Source organism: Battus philenor, unplaced genomic scaffold (assembly GCF_028537555.1).
Source record: "Battus philenor isolate CCGP_79_NKW_IND1 unplaced genomic scaffold, ilBatPhil1.0.hap1 SCAF_13, whole genome shotgun sequence".
Lineage (NCBI taxonomy): Eukaryota > Metazoa > Arthropoda > Insecta > Lepidoptera > Papilionidae > Battus > Battus philenor.
The window spans coordinates 2252661-2268625 of record NW_027181675.1 but is presented as its reverse complement, the minus strand read 5'-3'; the positions used below and the strand labels follow the sequence as shown (position 1 = coordinate 2268625).

At 32.7% G+C, this 15965-nt stretch overlaps 2 protein-coding genes across 2 annotated transcripts; both read right to left on the bottom strand.

The window, feature by feature from the left end:
• Positions 1 to 1834: 1834 nt before the first annotated feature.
• Positions 1835 to 7735, bottom strand: LOC137933440 (uncharacterized). Its single transcript, XM_068777393.1, has 4 exons — positions 7504 to 7735; positions 6516 to 6592; positions 2964 to 3120; positions 1835 to 1998 (listed from the first exon to the last, which is right to left on the bottom strand). The coding sequence occupies exons 1-4, from the start codon at positions 7733 to 7735 to the stop codon at positions 1835 to 1837; spliced, it is 630 nt and encodes a 209-aa protein (XP_068633494.1).
• Positions 7736 to 8959: 1224 nt separating this feature from the next.
• Positions 8960 to 15295, bottom strand: LOC137933439 (uncharacterized). Its single transcript, XM_068777392.1, has 3 exons — positions 14492 to 15295; positions 12227 to 12389; positions 8960 to 9132 (listed from the first exon to the last, which is right to left on the bottom strand). Exons 1-3 carry the CDS (start codon positions 15293 to 15295, stop codon positions 8960 to 8962), a joined length of 1140 nt encoding a protein of 379 aa, XP_068633493.1.
• Between the last annotated feature and the right edge of the window lie 670 nt (positions 15296 to 15965).

The following is a 15965-nucleotide window of genomic DNA, read 5'->3' as shown; positions in this document are numbered from 1 at the left end:
TCCTTGACATAATCAAATTGAACGTATGAATATATTGAATAGAACAAAATTAAAATTATACTGTACAACCAATTTTGAATTATAACTCTACGATCTTTATCATTCTTTTTAAGACAATCTTGTATTGCTTGAAGATTCAACACTAGTTTGACATTCATTTCACTTTGCATTATCGTAAATAAAACATTTAAAAGAAACTCCATGCCGTAAATAGAAACTACAAAAATCGCAGCATAATTCATACTTGTATGATTAGCGTTTAATAATTCATTTAAATCTGGTACAAAAATGAAAATTGTATATAAAGTAAACACGGTAAATGTATAACAGAACCATATGACATTGACGGTGAAAGTATTAGGTGATATATAGTTACCACAGATAATAAATTTTGGAAAAGTTAAATAGTGGAGCAATGTTAAGGGAAATAACAGTTTTTGAACACGTGTTTCCAGAACATTCTTCAATTCTAAATTTGAACATACACGCACATTTACAAATGGTTTTACTCTTCCGAATTTCATATTCATTTAGTAAACATCAAGCCGTCTGCTCACGTCAACGGCCCGTAGTGGAATAAAATGAAAACAATGTGATGTGTTCTTATTGATTACATTAGATATATTTGTAACGATAAATAATTTCCTAAGTGCTTTTGAAATAATAGGTGAAAGGTTATTCAAAATAATATTTATAAAACATCTTGATATATATGCTATTTAATAAAAACCTGTTTAATTTTTTATTGACCAAGTAACACCGTCCCGTTTTTGAGGGCCCATTGTACTTCTCTTGGAAACATAGTGGTATTATAACAATGATAATTTCCTCACAGAATTCTATTATTTACATTCACATGTTTCTTCCATATTTATATCAATTATTCTTTCTACTTTTATTCCTCAGGTATTATTTAATTCCTTTTTATTCTTTGTTTCGTTTATACCTCTCCTCTCTTTCGTCACCTCAACCGAATTTTAAAGGTATTACATTATCTGTATTACTTTATTTTTGTCATTTTACTTTATTATAAATTTCATTTTATTTTTATTTCATATTCTTTATTGTACACGTTAAGATACATTTAATAAGTTATATTAAGTTTTTATTATAAAACTTACGTTTATATTCGTGTCTACTCATTTATCTTCCTAATATTCTAGGTACCATGCGGGTTTAAGATGGCAGAGCGCAGGAAGCACTAGAATAAACCACTTACATATGTATCAAAGCTCAAAAGCTCACTGAAAAGCTTCAGGTTGCGCTTGTGAATAATAATTTATTACCGAATTGTGAGCCGAGCTTTTAGAATGCTTGAACTAGACGCTCCATGGGGTAACTTGGTGCAAGGACTCCTAAGAAGGGACCTCTGCTTAGCCTGTCAATCAAAACAGGTCTAATATTTCAACTTAAGGGCGCCTAATCTTAACTGTAACTTGGTCAATTGCTACTATTTGGCTAATATAACTGCTACTTTTGAAAGCATAAGCACAAGAAGGAGAAGTGATGGAGAAATCTGTAGCAACGTTTGCTAATAATATAAACGAGAGTTGGCGACTTTTGGTGAATTTGGAAGTTGCTTGTCTCACTGTTATAGTTTTACAGACTCGACAACATGTGACGGTCTCAAAACGGCACTGTATTTAAAAAAAAAATCGCAGGGATTTGTTCGCAGGTGTTGCTTCCTACAGTTAACGAATTATATAAAAAAAGATAATAAATTATTTGAGAAAAATGTTCTCAATCAGAAAATCTATATATAAAAATTATTCTGTATTTTAAATTGAAAATGCAATGAAATATTTGGACTGATATTATTAATTCGTTTTTATTTCTACAAGAAATTGAACTGTAAAATTACAATAGTATATGTGACGATAAGAGACAGTATGTGCACTGGCAGCGTGGCGTCGATGATGAATAGCCCCTTCGCGCTGAACGGACGGGTCTCTTCCTCAACGAAGCTGCGGAGTTGCCTGCACTCGGTATGTTCCGTCCCTTGAAATCAAAATCAAAATATTCTTTGTTCGTATAGGCTGTTACAAGCACTTTCGAATCGTCAATTAACATAATAGGTCAGAACTTGAAGAATGAAAGATTTTGTGAAGGATGTGAGGAAAAGAGTGAAAGAATTTATGAGGAAAAAAAAATTAAGAACAATAAAATAAAAAAAAATCATTTACAACCATATTGTAATGTACCTGCGAAAAACAAAACAGGAGGAACGCAAAAGCATTTGTTATTCCTACAGGAAGCTACCACCGGCTCAGGTGATTGTAACAAAGAAAAACATAGATAAAATCATACTTTTTTTTGCAAGAGCGATAGCTTAGAAGTTTGTTTTAGGCTTAAAATATTTAATCACCGTTTAGTAATAACTGCTAAAAGTTGTGTCGTCTCACGAAAAAATGTCGTGATTTTCGTGAATTCATATTATTATCACAATTCTGTAATAATCACAAAAAAAATGTCACGATATCATCGTTTTAATAGGACAATTCTGTGATATTCACAAAAATGCCGTGGTATCATCGTATTATAATAACAATTCTGTGATATTCACAACAAATGTCGTGATATCATCGTTTTAATACGACAATTCTGTGATATTCACAAAAATGCCGTGGTATTATCGTAATATAATGACAATCCTGTGGTATTCACAACAAATGTCGTGATATCATCGTTTTAATACGACAATTCTGTGATATTCACAAAAATGCCGTGGTATTATCGTATTATAATAACAATTCTGTAATATTCACAAAAATGCCGTGATATCATCGTATTATAATGACAATTCTATGATATTCACAAAAAATATCGTGATATCATAGTTTTAATATGACAATTCTGTGATAGTCACAAAAAATGTCGTAATGTGGAAGTATTAAAATCACAACTCTGTGATATTTATTGGAAAACAACGTTCTTGTTGAAAAACCTTTTGTAATTGAACTCACCTAAATGTATTTTTATCAGACTCAATTTGCAAGCGATCTGCGCATTCTTCAACGCCAAGTGTACACTTTCGCATTCGCGACTGAGTACAGTCAGCAGAAAACTATTTTTTATCGTCCATATGATGGACAGTATTTGAATTTCTTTGATTTTCACCAACTGCAAAAAATACATGAGATAATTTAAATTGTAAACATTGAAATTAATAGCAAATAAATTTCATAATAAATACTTTTAGTACCAAAATAGTACTTTCAATTTATTTTGAAAATTTTGCAACAGCGCTGATAATAAATATCGTGTATTATTTTTACGATAGGTATCCATAACAGATAATGCATGGCTATGATAACAGAAAAAGATTCTGTAAATTCGTAATTTACTAGAACCGGAGTAACACATTTTGGAAGCATAAAATATATGAACATCTTTCCCAATATATCATCTTTATTCACCGCGAGACTGAATCGACTGTTCAATTCTTATGATAAATTATTATTTTAGATTGTGTATTATTATAATTATTAACATATTTAATTAATACAATTTTCACATTTAAAAATAGTAACCATTGTGAATGTAAATTTAAATTTGAACAAGTAACAAACATTCTTTTTTTTTCTCCGCCACTAGGGACAACACATTTGGACAATTTATTTTCTTTATTTAACACCATATTTGGCATGTGTTTTACGAAATTAATGATTTGATGAATTTATTATCATCATAATTACAGCTACAGGATATTCACTGCAGACTATAAGTCTTCACCAAAGATTGAGTGCGGTGTACATCCAGTGACACCGGATATTTAAAAGATTGTATGTCCATTTTATTATTTCCTAATCCAGGGTCCCTACTCTAGAACTTACATGTCCAAGTGGACAAATTTTTCGTGCGTTATGTGACCTGCTGTTATCACTTCAACTTGCATTCCGCTGATCTATGTCTATTAGTACGTTTGTCTGTGGACCTCTTTATTTCTAATTCGATCTGGCTGATAATACCGAGTACAGCATTCATGGCCTGATTAGCGACTGTTCACCAATCAAGCTAAGATTAAAACACCACATTTCCTTGCCATAAGGCATGGATGGTCGTAGACTTTCGTAATAAATTAGTGCAGGATATTGAAAGAGAAGATATTTCGTAGTTTCTCGAACTGAAAAACGTGCTATTTGAAAATCTTCATTGTTTTCTTATGACTGGACTTTCTCTGCTGCCCATGTACATTTGATGATTCCGCGGATACAAAGTGGCTTAGATTGAGTTAAACCTAAAACCTCTCTTAATTGCATTTTTTATTTTGTTCTATTGTATTATTGTTACAAAACACGAGTTACAGAATCCTCTGAACAATAAACACTGAACCCTAGGATTGTGAACTTGCGTGATCTTGAAGTTAGTTATAATTATTTGTGCACGTCTCTCGGAAATTCTAACCGAGTACTACCTCGAACTTACTAAAACTTTATCCGTTATATAAATAAATGTACTCCCCATGACGACAGGCAGTGTTGTTTTTCGAGTTATAAGATTACGATTTGAGATCAGTGATACAAAGTGACTATTTAGTAAGTTATTTGGACAGTGATTTCTTGAGTGATTTGGAAGCGTAGTTTGAACTAAGCGAAAGTGTACTTTGTGTTAAAGTAGGGTGACCATCATGATTTGTGAATAAAGGACTCCTTGTAAACCAGTGGTGTTTCATTTTGAGTCAGAACCCACAGTACATAACATTATGTTAGACTAAACCTTATTATCAAATTAAATATATTTATTTTAACTTACTGTTATTATTATCTGGACATTCGATAAGAATTGAATAGCTGTCAAGAACACGTAGAAAATAATCTGTAAATTTTTAGGTACTTTACGTAAATTGATATTTAAAACTTTCTATACATTTAGACATTATACAATTAAGTTTAATATGAAGGAAAAAAAACTTGATATAGGTCATAACGAAATTGCCGATCAACGTAAATAATTAAAATCTTATATTAAATTAATCGACTTATATATTCACTATTTTTCACGATGCACTCAGTTGTTTTGGGTCATATTAATAGATATCCTCTAAATTATCCTAAGAGCGAGATACAGTGAATTCTTTTATGGCGGGTAGAGTTCCTTTTCGATATTGAAACTTTTTTTTTAAGAATCGATTTCTAAATTATCGATTAAATTTATAAAATAAAATATCATTATCGTCTATAGGAAGAATAAATGACAGAGATTAAACATCTAGACAGGCTTTCGTGTAATGTTTTCCAACCTTTTGCTTACCAGAAAAAAAATACTATGCCCCTCTATATAACATATATAATTTTTATATGAAATCGAAAAGGATAAAATCGAGTCAATTTTCGAATTGCCCCAAATCGAATTGCCCCTTGTAGGCGTGGCCCCACGCGCCCCACGTTGGGAAACACTGGTGCAGAGTGGCTGAAGTAGTTGACCAGACTTGATTGTAGAATAATGAACTTTTCCTTCGTCTAACGCGATTAGACAATATTTATTTGCAGTCTCCATTTTATCAGAGCTTTGAAAGCTTTCGAGAATAATAGCAAATAAAGTTCAAAAAGCCGTAGCGACATGACATAACAAAAATAACACTTAACGCACAGTGAAACTCGTGTATAAAAATAACGAATAAATAAATGATTTTGAAACAAATTTGCCCATGCTAAAAAAATATATAGTCCTCTATTAAGATTACATAGCACGCAGTACAGATGAACATTTTTATATTCTTCTTTTTTTAGGCCCCCCGTTTTGTAGAGCTCTCGTTCTCCCCTACCATGGTAAAGCAGGGGCTATTTCTACAATTAATAATCTTCTAATGTATAACTACTTCCGTTATGTAGCAGTAGTCGTGCAATGAAGTGCACCGCATGTCAGCCCGCTGATAAATGCTTTTTTTTCTCTGCAAGATACTGCATTTACATTTTATTTTATTCGTTTACTTTTTTTGTAATTTATTTGTCTCAGTTTAATATTAACCGTTGGGTCTTGAAGTTCTGAAGAGGGCATAACGGGTCAACAAGCGTAGTTAAGGTTGTCGTAAGATCCCAGATACGACTTTACCTAAGCGGTCAGCTACATACCAGAAAAGACCCTGCTATATAAATATAGACCATGCCTCGGAATACCGGGTCGAGATGCGTCAATCCCGAAGGATCAAAAAATGCAACCCAAAAAAAAAAACAGGGAGACTAACCAAATAAGTTCTACTTAACCTATAAAGTACTACTTAACTCCGCTGGCTTGGTCACTTGGAGCGAATGGGATCGGATCGGAGCGTGAAGGTAGCGTACCTGGAAAAACCGAGGGGTCGAAGACCAGTGGGTAGACCCATATATCGCTGGATCGATCGCGTTGAGGCAGACTTGCGCGAATTGAATGTCAGCCAATGGCAGACGAAGGCGCAAGATAGAGGAAAGTGGAAGTCTCTCGCTTCGGAGGCCAAGTTCCACTTTGGGTCACTGAGCTAGCGGAGTAGTAGTAGTTACCTACAAAGTGAATTGACATTCCTAAGTAAAAAGGCTTACCGAAAAGAAGATACCAAGAATAAGTCCAGAACAAGTAACGGCGAGCGACGGTGGGAACGATTGCGATATACCGAGGACTAAGTAACACATCGACATGCCTGGACTCTTATTTAGTTTTTAAATAGTAATTTAAGGTTTGTTAGACTTGTGTTTGAAATTGTGACTGCCTTGCAAGGCTAACAATATGTTAAACAATTTTGAAATAAGAAGCCGCTTCTTTTCAATCTTATTAGAAATCTATTGTAAAGATCTATGTCTTGCAGTATCCTATGTATGTCCCACGATTAAATTAATTATAATTATGATTGATAATCGGCAATTTCGTTGTTATTTATCTAATTATGACACACTTTTATGACATAAATTAAATAAGTAGTTTTGTGAATGTATACATAGAATACGCCAAACATACTTACAGGTAAAGCAGTTATTTTTTCACAAATCAAATAAGCATTTGTGATGGCGATGTACGACCTAGACAAACGTTGCCACAAAATATTTCTCACACCATCACTAGCGCTTTCATTTGCGATGTTCTCCTCGATTTTAGAAACATACTTCAAGAATGTAATCCAATAAACTATATGCTTTTTAAGATATGATATCATACGCGCAGAATAGATCACACTCATATCGGATGAAATGACAAGAATAGAAGAAATAAAAAACGATATATAATTAGTACTTCCAGTTAAACCTGCTTGAATGTAACAATACGTCACATAGAACATAACAAAAATCAAACAGTAAAACCAGTTAATGATAAAATCACTGTTGTTTGCCATCTTGGTCGTATTAAAACAGTTTTGTATTTTTTGAAAACATAGTATTAATTCCACGTTCATTTCACTATACGACACGATTATAACAGCGTTACAGATAAAAACAATACAGATCGCTGAAAATATGAAGAACAAAATACTATTTAAATAAATATCAGATCGCTTTTGTAGTAAATCGTCTATATACGGATAGAGATTGTACACACATTGTAACGCAACAACAACGACAGTGTAAAACGACCAGATGATATTGGTAGTGACATTGTTGGGAGTTATAAGATTATGTAGAATTCTATATTTAGGAAATATAGCATATTGAAGCAAAGTCAAAGGAAATAACACTCTCTGTATATTTGTATTGAGGCAATTTTCCAATGAAGATTGGTCGCCTAAATTTCCACTCAGCTTCGTCGGTACCACTTTCCGTTTGAAATTCATTACGTAATACAAACGATGGAATTAAAAAACAAAAGACGCCAGCACTCGTCACTGACCGTGTTGGAATAAAATTTCAATTTGGTAATGTATTCATATATTGATTAAAAATACCCATTATCATTGAGTGTTTTTTTTAATTCATTTGCAACGTTGGCTTTATTACACATCTAAAGATTAGATATTGACACAAATCAACTATTTTCGTATACAACAGACAGAAGCGTCTTATTCAATCGTTTATTACAATATAATACTAGAAACGAAAAGTAAAATGAATTTGTTTATAGAACGCAAATTCTTTAATTAATCTTCCAAATCAATTTTATCCCCTTCAAAGTAAGCCCCTGTCTGATAAAACGCACTTTTTCTAAAGCTTAATTCAGTATTTGAAAAAGTCGGAATAGTCTTTTTCCGGTGTAGCCTTCAAAACCTTTATTTTCAAGATTCAGTTTTTATCTCCTCGATTGTTTCAAAATGGCCTCCTCGCATCGGCTAGAAGTCATACAGGGTCAAATCAGGCGATTACGGTGGTTGCGGGACAGTATTATTGGAGTTCTTGACGATTTTTTTTTTCAAAAATTTTTGCGAGTTGACTCTACAAGACTTGACGCGTATGAGACACAAAAATCATTCAAAATGGCAAAAGCTGGGGCAAAAAATATTCGAAGTTTTGACAAACAGACGCTTAACAAAGTCCTACCAATCCCTATATTAGCTGTATAAGATTGGGATTGACTTTAGTGGACTGTATTTAATTAAAAGGCCTTGGTGCAGAATATGTATTAATTTATTAAGAATTAATTTTACAAGGAAGGGAAGACACCTGTGCTCGGTGGCGGTAGGGAGCAAAGAAAGAGCACAGATAAAAACATATTTTACAGATTCGCCAAACCATAGATAATATCTTAACTAAAACATTTTTTGTTGGTACTATTGCCAACATTAGCTATAACGCTGCTGGGATAGATACTTAAATGCATATTAACGCCACATGTAAATGAGCTTATAAATATACAAATTACATAGAGTGGTATCAACGAATACCGCCGCTTTACCATCGTATCCTTTAGTAAAAAATGTGTGATCTTATTCTCTTCATTTTTCATTATCATTATGTAAACCAAAACACTTAAGTGCAGCCACTATGTCGTCGGTCCATCTAATGGAGGGCTTACCCACGGAACATTGACCTGCTCGTGTTTGCCACTTGAGAAGCCATCAGCCCTAACAGCCATCGATTGTACGAGTGATATACTTTAACCTTATTAGGTCCATCGGTACCATCGGAAATAACCAAGTCTCAGGTAAATACTCATCACCAGCAATACGCGCTGGTGAAATACCTTCGTCTTCAGGCATTTGGTAATAACCATTTTCACCGCACGGAATTAAATTGACTGAAATAAGAGAAGAAAACAAAGAACTGACATGTATAAATCTTACATTTCTATATGTAACATCTTTTAGAATACAAAATTTTCTTCGGACAATTTTGCAAATTACATTTAGATGACTCTACACAGAAGATGTAAGACTTTATTTGTGTAGGCCACTATAATAATAAAATTTTCCACTGTTTGAAAACGATGAAGGAAAATGTTGTAACGAATCAGCACAAATCTCTAAAGAACATAAATCTTTAAGACATGTAATTTCTACCAAATCACATTGGCCTTTCTATTAGATAGCTTCCTTAAAATATATCTGAGATAAAGCTGATATTTATACCTAGAACATTGCAAAAGCAATATCAAAATTATTCTTGCAATCTTTATACGTTTTAGATTTTTATATAGATGCATAGAGCGCCATCTATTGAAGTTTCACATTGTACACTGGTTTGTCAATTTAATATCTTATCCTTGTTTTAAGATACTGTAATCATTTAAAATTTTGTACCTTTGTATATTAATAAGAAAGTGAAAAATTTTACAATGGGCTCACAAATCTTTATCTATCTTCGTTATAGCACAAGGAATATCCATGTGATGCAAAATGGCAAAATTAGGAGAGAAATACTATAAACAGTAGTTTAACTTCTTGGTGCAAGCATTTCATTGGCGTCAAATAATTTGACCATAAACAAATTTTATCAAAACCACAAATAGTGTGTTAGCATTAAGTAAAAAAATATTTGACCAAATTATTCAAAATTACGAAACGGAAATCATATTGTAAAACATTCTCATTTTAAATACATAAATTCAAAAAATAAAATGATTATACAATATTAATATTTAAATATACCAATAACTTTTTACCTTTAAGTCTATCATGGTAATAAAATAAAATAAATAAAACTTAATATTATTCCTGACAAAAGTTTATTTAACTTTACCAAAACACTCAAAAAGTTATAAAAATAAACTGTCCGGTCAAAAACGGGGATTACAAGTATACACCAAAATCATTAAGAATCAAAATTACAGCTATTTTAAACATAATATTATATTATCTAATATATTATGTATAGTATTGTAATAATTTTAAATGGAAATGAGACATGTATGTTATATATATATATATAAATATACATACTTACTTACTCTGCTGGCTCAGTGACCCAAAGTGGGTCTTGGCCTCCGAAACGAGAGACTTCCACTTTCCTCTATCTTGCGCCATCGTCTGCCATTGGTTGACATTCAATTCGCGCAAGTCTGCCTCAACGCGATCGATCCAGCGATACTACTGGTCTTCGACCCCTCGGTTTTTCCAGGTACGCTACCTTCACGCTCCGATCCGATCCCATTCGCTCCAAGTGACCAAGCCAGCGGATTCGTTGAGCTTTATATTCGCCAATGATAGATGGAGGCTCCGAAAGAATGCCGAAATTGAGACTTTAGTAGCACAGCCAAATATCATTGGCGAATACATCTGTATATATTATATATATTTATATATTCGCATATATTTATGTGTGTATATAAATATTGTTCATTTTTATTAAAAAAAGGATAACTGTTGAGTTTCTGGCCGTCTCTTCTTAACAGATCAGCATTTTGAGCTTATTACTTAAATTGTTAAAAAAATATTGAAAATGTGCGTACATATATATTATTTAATAATAAATAGTTATTTATATTTACATTAATTTTCAATTTGTAAATTTAAACCACTGCTTACATGTATTTCCAATAGTAAATATTTTTGACTCTGAACATTTTGTTATTTTTTATGAAGACTTTAGAAGGTTGTACTGCAATATTACAACGGTATATGTGACGATAGTGGATAGTAAATGCAAAGGCAGGACCGCGTTGATTGTGAACACATCTTTAGCGGTGAACGGACGGACACCGTCTTCAACAATACGACGTAGCCTTCGGCACTCAGCCCCTTATAAAGAATATATATCGTTAGCAAACACTACCATTATCTGTCTAGAAACAAATGAGATTAATGGATCAATCATCTTAAGATTTATTAATAGCCTTACCTCATGAAACTTTACTTCAAAGAATTTCAAATACATTCAACTAACTATGTACCGTAACTGTGGCATTAGATATAAAGATACAAACTGCTGCTTTATCTGGCGTTGAAATCAGGGAGGAGACAATACCATCCCTGATAGGCGGAAAAGAAACCATGAAAGAATTCCTTAGTTATTGCAAAAGAATTATACAATATGCAATAGAAACAAAAACAAAAAAGATATGTAAAAATAAATAATATTAAACTGTGATAAAGATAAAAATAAAAATTTGATACAACAAAACTAGAAATTAAGGAAATATAAAATGAAAAGAGGATGAAAGAATGGTAAAACAGGGCAAAAGAGAAAGAAAGCAGAATTGTGGTATAAAAGAACAGAATGAAAGATTATGTGAAGAACGAAAGAGAAGAGAATGAAAGTAAAATAATTAAGTGAATAAATTAAATGCTAATAAAGTCCCTATTCCACCATAAATAGGGGTACGAGAGGCCCCCAATAGCGGGGTAATAAAAAAAAAACTGCTGCTTTAACACAAGCTGCCTTTTCAACACCTGCTCTAGCTGAGGTGACCCTGAGTGCCTCTGATTGCAGAGATATTTAACAAACATCTGTTTACTGTATGTGTTAGGGATAGACCTTTATGTCTGGAAGAGAATGAGACTGCTGCCCATGTATTACTTAGATGCACGGGTGTACCTATCTCGAATCACTGAGATAACTCCCATCGCTGGCAATATCAAGTATCTGTTGGGATTTCTTGAAGAGTTGGCTTGAGTAACGCTAAATGAAACCAGACAAGACAAAATGACATAAAGAACATCTGACTCGTCACTTCAATCTGCTAGCTTCTGAATGTATTTATGACGACAATTCGACAAGACTGCGAGGTATTGTTTTTACTCTTTTTTATTCATTTAACACATCTAAATATAGTTTTTCGACTAATCAGATATGAAAACATAGAATGAAAAAATATATATTAAAATGAAACGTTTCAATTTAGCTTGTTGGAATAAGTTCTTGTTAAAAATACATTTGTTATGAAATAAACTCACTTGAATGTATACGTGTTTTGTTCAAATGCAAGTTGCAAGCAGCCTGCGTATTTTTAAAAGCTACGTACAAGTTCTCACACTCACGAATGAGTACAGTCAGCAGAAAACTATTTTTGACCGTCCACAAAAAGAACATAACTTGTATTTCTTTGATTGCGTCCATCTGCAAGAATATTTGAAATACATTGTTAAAATTATTACGTACTCAGTAAGAAAAGGACTAATATTTAGCCACTTCTGCACATGCATGGGGCATCCTCAGGAGTTATGCCCCATGGAGGGGTGAAACACGTGTTGAGTAATTTGGCGGTGGCGGTTGTGTGATTCGCATTGTTTGCCGCATAAGCATTTATCAGCGGGCTGGCGTGCGGTGCACTTTATTGCACGACTACCACTGCATGTGCGGAAGTGGCTAAATATTGGTCCTTTTCTTACTTAGGATGGACTTCCGCGAGGTAACGCCTGATTCCATTAAATATTACGTATTCTTCAATGTGATAAAATTCGAAAGTGATCTTGAAAGTGTCTGTGGAAATTTTGCTTATAAGTAAGTGCGTATTAGAAAGGAACTAATTAGTAAAAATCACTGGAAGTAAAAGCTCCATTTGTGTCGGTGCGTTCCTTATAACAATATTGAATTAAGATCTTTTAAAACGACATTATAATAAACGTAATTTTTTTTACACCTCCGGTCTATATTTCTTAGAATGTGAAAATATTCATTACTAATAAACCAATAATGTAATAGATAGTAATTTAAATACAGAATTTTTGAGATAAGTAAGTTCTTCTTTTGGTCGAGCTTTGATCGAAGATTCGACGACTTGCGTTCACAGGTTTCTTTGTCATGCCTTTCTGAGCGCTTTCCTCACTGCGATGCTAGTCGACACAGCACAGATTCCACTCATCGGGTTGATGGTCGCCCTCTTGGTATTTTTCGCTTTACTTTCTCTACAATAACCAGCTTATTTAGACTCTTTAGTTGTACTCCGAGCTTCCGCTCATAGCTGATGGTGGAAAGCCTGGTCTTTAAACGGAGTTGATCGAGAATAGATCTATTGGTTCTCCTAGTGGTCCACGATGTGGGTGATATTCTTCGCTAGTACCTCATTTCAAAAGCGTCAATCTTCCTTCGGTCTGGCGTACGGAATGTTCAGGATTCAGATGCGTAAAAGAAGATTCAGAATATCTTCTCATTAGTTCATTTTAGAGATTAGTGATTGCAGAATTTATTCATCTAAATAGTGTAGTTGCAACAATTCATAATGTTCCAAAAAATGAGGCAACCATATTGGTTAGGTAAGTACATTTAATGATATAGCATTACTCATATAACTATACCAACCTGTATCTGATGTCGATTTATATATGTATAATTTACTTACCACGATTAATATTTGAACTTGTGTCAAGAATTGAATAGATATCTGTAACACGTATAACGTTATCTGAAAATTAATATTTTAATTAAGTAGCGAAATTATTAATCGATAGTTTTGATATAAGAAATCGAATAAAACAGTTCTTACATATGAATACACCAAAAAAGATACATTTAAAATTGATATAGTTTAACCAGTGCATTGATAAATACAATACTAACATCAAGTCATATCCTTGAAAATGAAATTGTTAAATCTTATTACTGGCACAATGCATATGACTTAATTAAAAAAATATATAATTATCAGCTCCAGGGTGTCCACTGTTGGGCATAGGCCACTCCTATAGATTTTCAACAAGGTAGAAAGCGGCCTGCATCCAGGATCTTTCCATGACCTCAACATTATCTGTTCACTTTGTGTCTAGAAATTCTACGCTAAAATGTCAGTTCCCCCTTTCTAATTTAGTTCCCCCTACCTTATGTGGGGCAGTGACGTTACAAACTAGGATGAAATGAGTTTTTTAGTTCATATTTTATTTTTATTCTGTATTCGCTTTCGTTCTTCACATTATCTTTTATTCATTCCTTTAATGCTTCACATGATCTGTCATTCTTCGCAGATTTTCTTTCTTGCATCTCATTCCTTCACCTACATTGTTAGATACCAGTTTTTTACATTAATTATTATAGATTATACTTGCAATTTATTATGGTCTCTTTTATTGTAGGCTTTTAGTTCTTCTATCTTATTTTTTGGACAAATACAACAGTATTTTTCATCTTTCTTTTTGTTTTCACCCATAAATTATATTGTAATTTATAACGCTATGTATTATAGTTGTTATTTGAAATTGTATAAAAATAATACAATGTATACTTACAGGTATTTCAGTTAGTTTTTCACAAATAAAATAAGCATTTATGATGGAGTCATATGACTTCAATAAACGTTGCCACAATATTGTAGTACCTTCACTGCTGTCTTCATTTGTGGCATTCTCGTCGATTTCAGATACATGTTTCATAAATTTAATCCAATAAGTAATATGCTTGTTAAGGTATGATATCATACGGGTAGAATAGATTATACTTAAATCGGATGATAAGGCAAGAACACATATGATTATATTCGAAATGTAGTATGAACTTCCGGTAACACAGTCTTGCAAGTATATATACATCATATAGAACAAAATTATTAGCAAACAGGACAACCAATTAATGTTAGCATCACGGTTGCTTTTCATTTTTGTTGTATTAAAACAGTTTTGTATTTTTTGATAACATATTATTAACTCCGTGTTGATTTCGCTTTGTAATATTGTCAATACGGCATTATGGACAAATATTAAAGAGGTTAGTGTAGTCATTAAAAACAAAATTGTATCTAAAATATTGCTATACGGATTTTGTACTATGTTCTCTGCGTACGGATAGATTGTGTATTTACATTGTAATATAAAAACAATGACAGTGTAAAATAACCAAATCACATTAGTAATTGTATCGTTTGGAGTTATAAAGTTGTAACGAATTTGATATTTTGGAAATATAGTATATTGAAGCAATGTTAAAGGAAACAACACTTTCTGTATATCTGAATTAAGACAGTTTTCCAATATAAATTCCACGCCTGGATTTCGTTGTTGAAGCCCTATCGGTTCCACTTTCAGTTTAACTTTCATTATGAATTCTAATTAACAACCATACGAAGCGGACTAACACATGACGATAGCAGTGTTGCAATATAACTTACTGTTCATTTTCTAAATATTCTTATTTTCGTGAGTGCTTCGTCAATTTACTACGATGTGCATTTAATAATGGATCTGAATAATCATTATGTGTGAATAAAAACCATATACAACAGATATAATAAATTAAAAAAAATATTGATCGCGTTAATAGGTTTGACTGTAAAATATTACTTAAAAATGGATACAAGTATAATGGCAGCAATATTACATCATCATCAATGGTCGATCGAAAAGGGGAATTCAACAGAAATGTAATTCTTTATTTACATCGGTATTATGGCAGCCACATTACATCATCAGCAGCGGCGCATTGAAAAGGGGAATTCAACAGAAATATAATTCTTTATTTACATCGGTATTATGTCAGCATTATTACATCATCATCAGTGGTCAATCGAAAAGGGGAATTCAACAGAAATATAATTCTCTATTTACATTGGTATTATGGCAGCATCATTACATCATCGTCAGCGGCGCAACGGAAAGAGGTATTACACAGAAATATAATTCTTCATTTACATCGGTATTATGGCAGCAACATTACATTATCAGCAGCGGCGCATCGAAAAGGGGAATTCAACGGAATATAATTCTTAAC

Coding starts and splice junctions, on each gene's coding strand:
- LOC137933440 (XM_068777393.1), bottom strand. CDS start 7,735: ATGAATTTCAAACGGAAAGTGGTACCGACGAAGCTGAGTGGAAATTTA. Junction 6,593..7,503: donor CGTTGTTGTTGCGTTACAAT/GTGTGTACAATC, acceptor TGTGTTACTTAG/TCCTCGGTATATCGCAATCG. Junction 3,121..6,515: donor TTCTTGGTATCTTCTTTTCG/GTAAGCCTTTTT, acceptor TATTTTTTGCAG/TTGGTGAAAATCAAAGAAAT.
- LOC137933439 (XM_068777392.1), bottom strand. CDS start 15,295: ATGAAAGTTAAACTGAAAGTGGAACCGATAGGGCTTCAACAACGAAAT. Junction 12,390..14,491: donor AAAAACTAACTGAAATACCT/GTAAGTATACAT, acceptor ATATTCTTGCAG/ATGGACGCAATCAAAGAAAT. Junction 9,133..12,226: donor CAAAACACGTATACATTCAA/GTGAGTTTATTT, acceptor CTCTTATTTCAG/TCAATTTAATTCCGTGCGGT.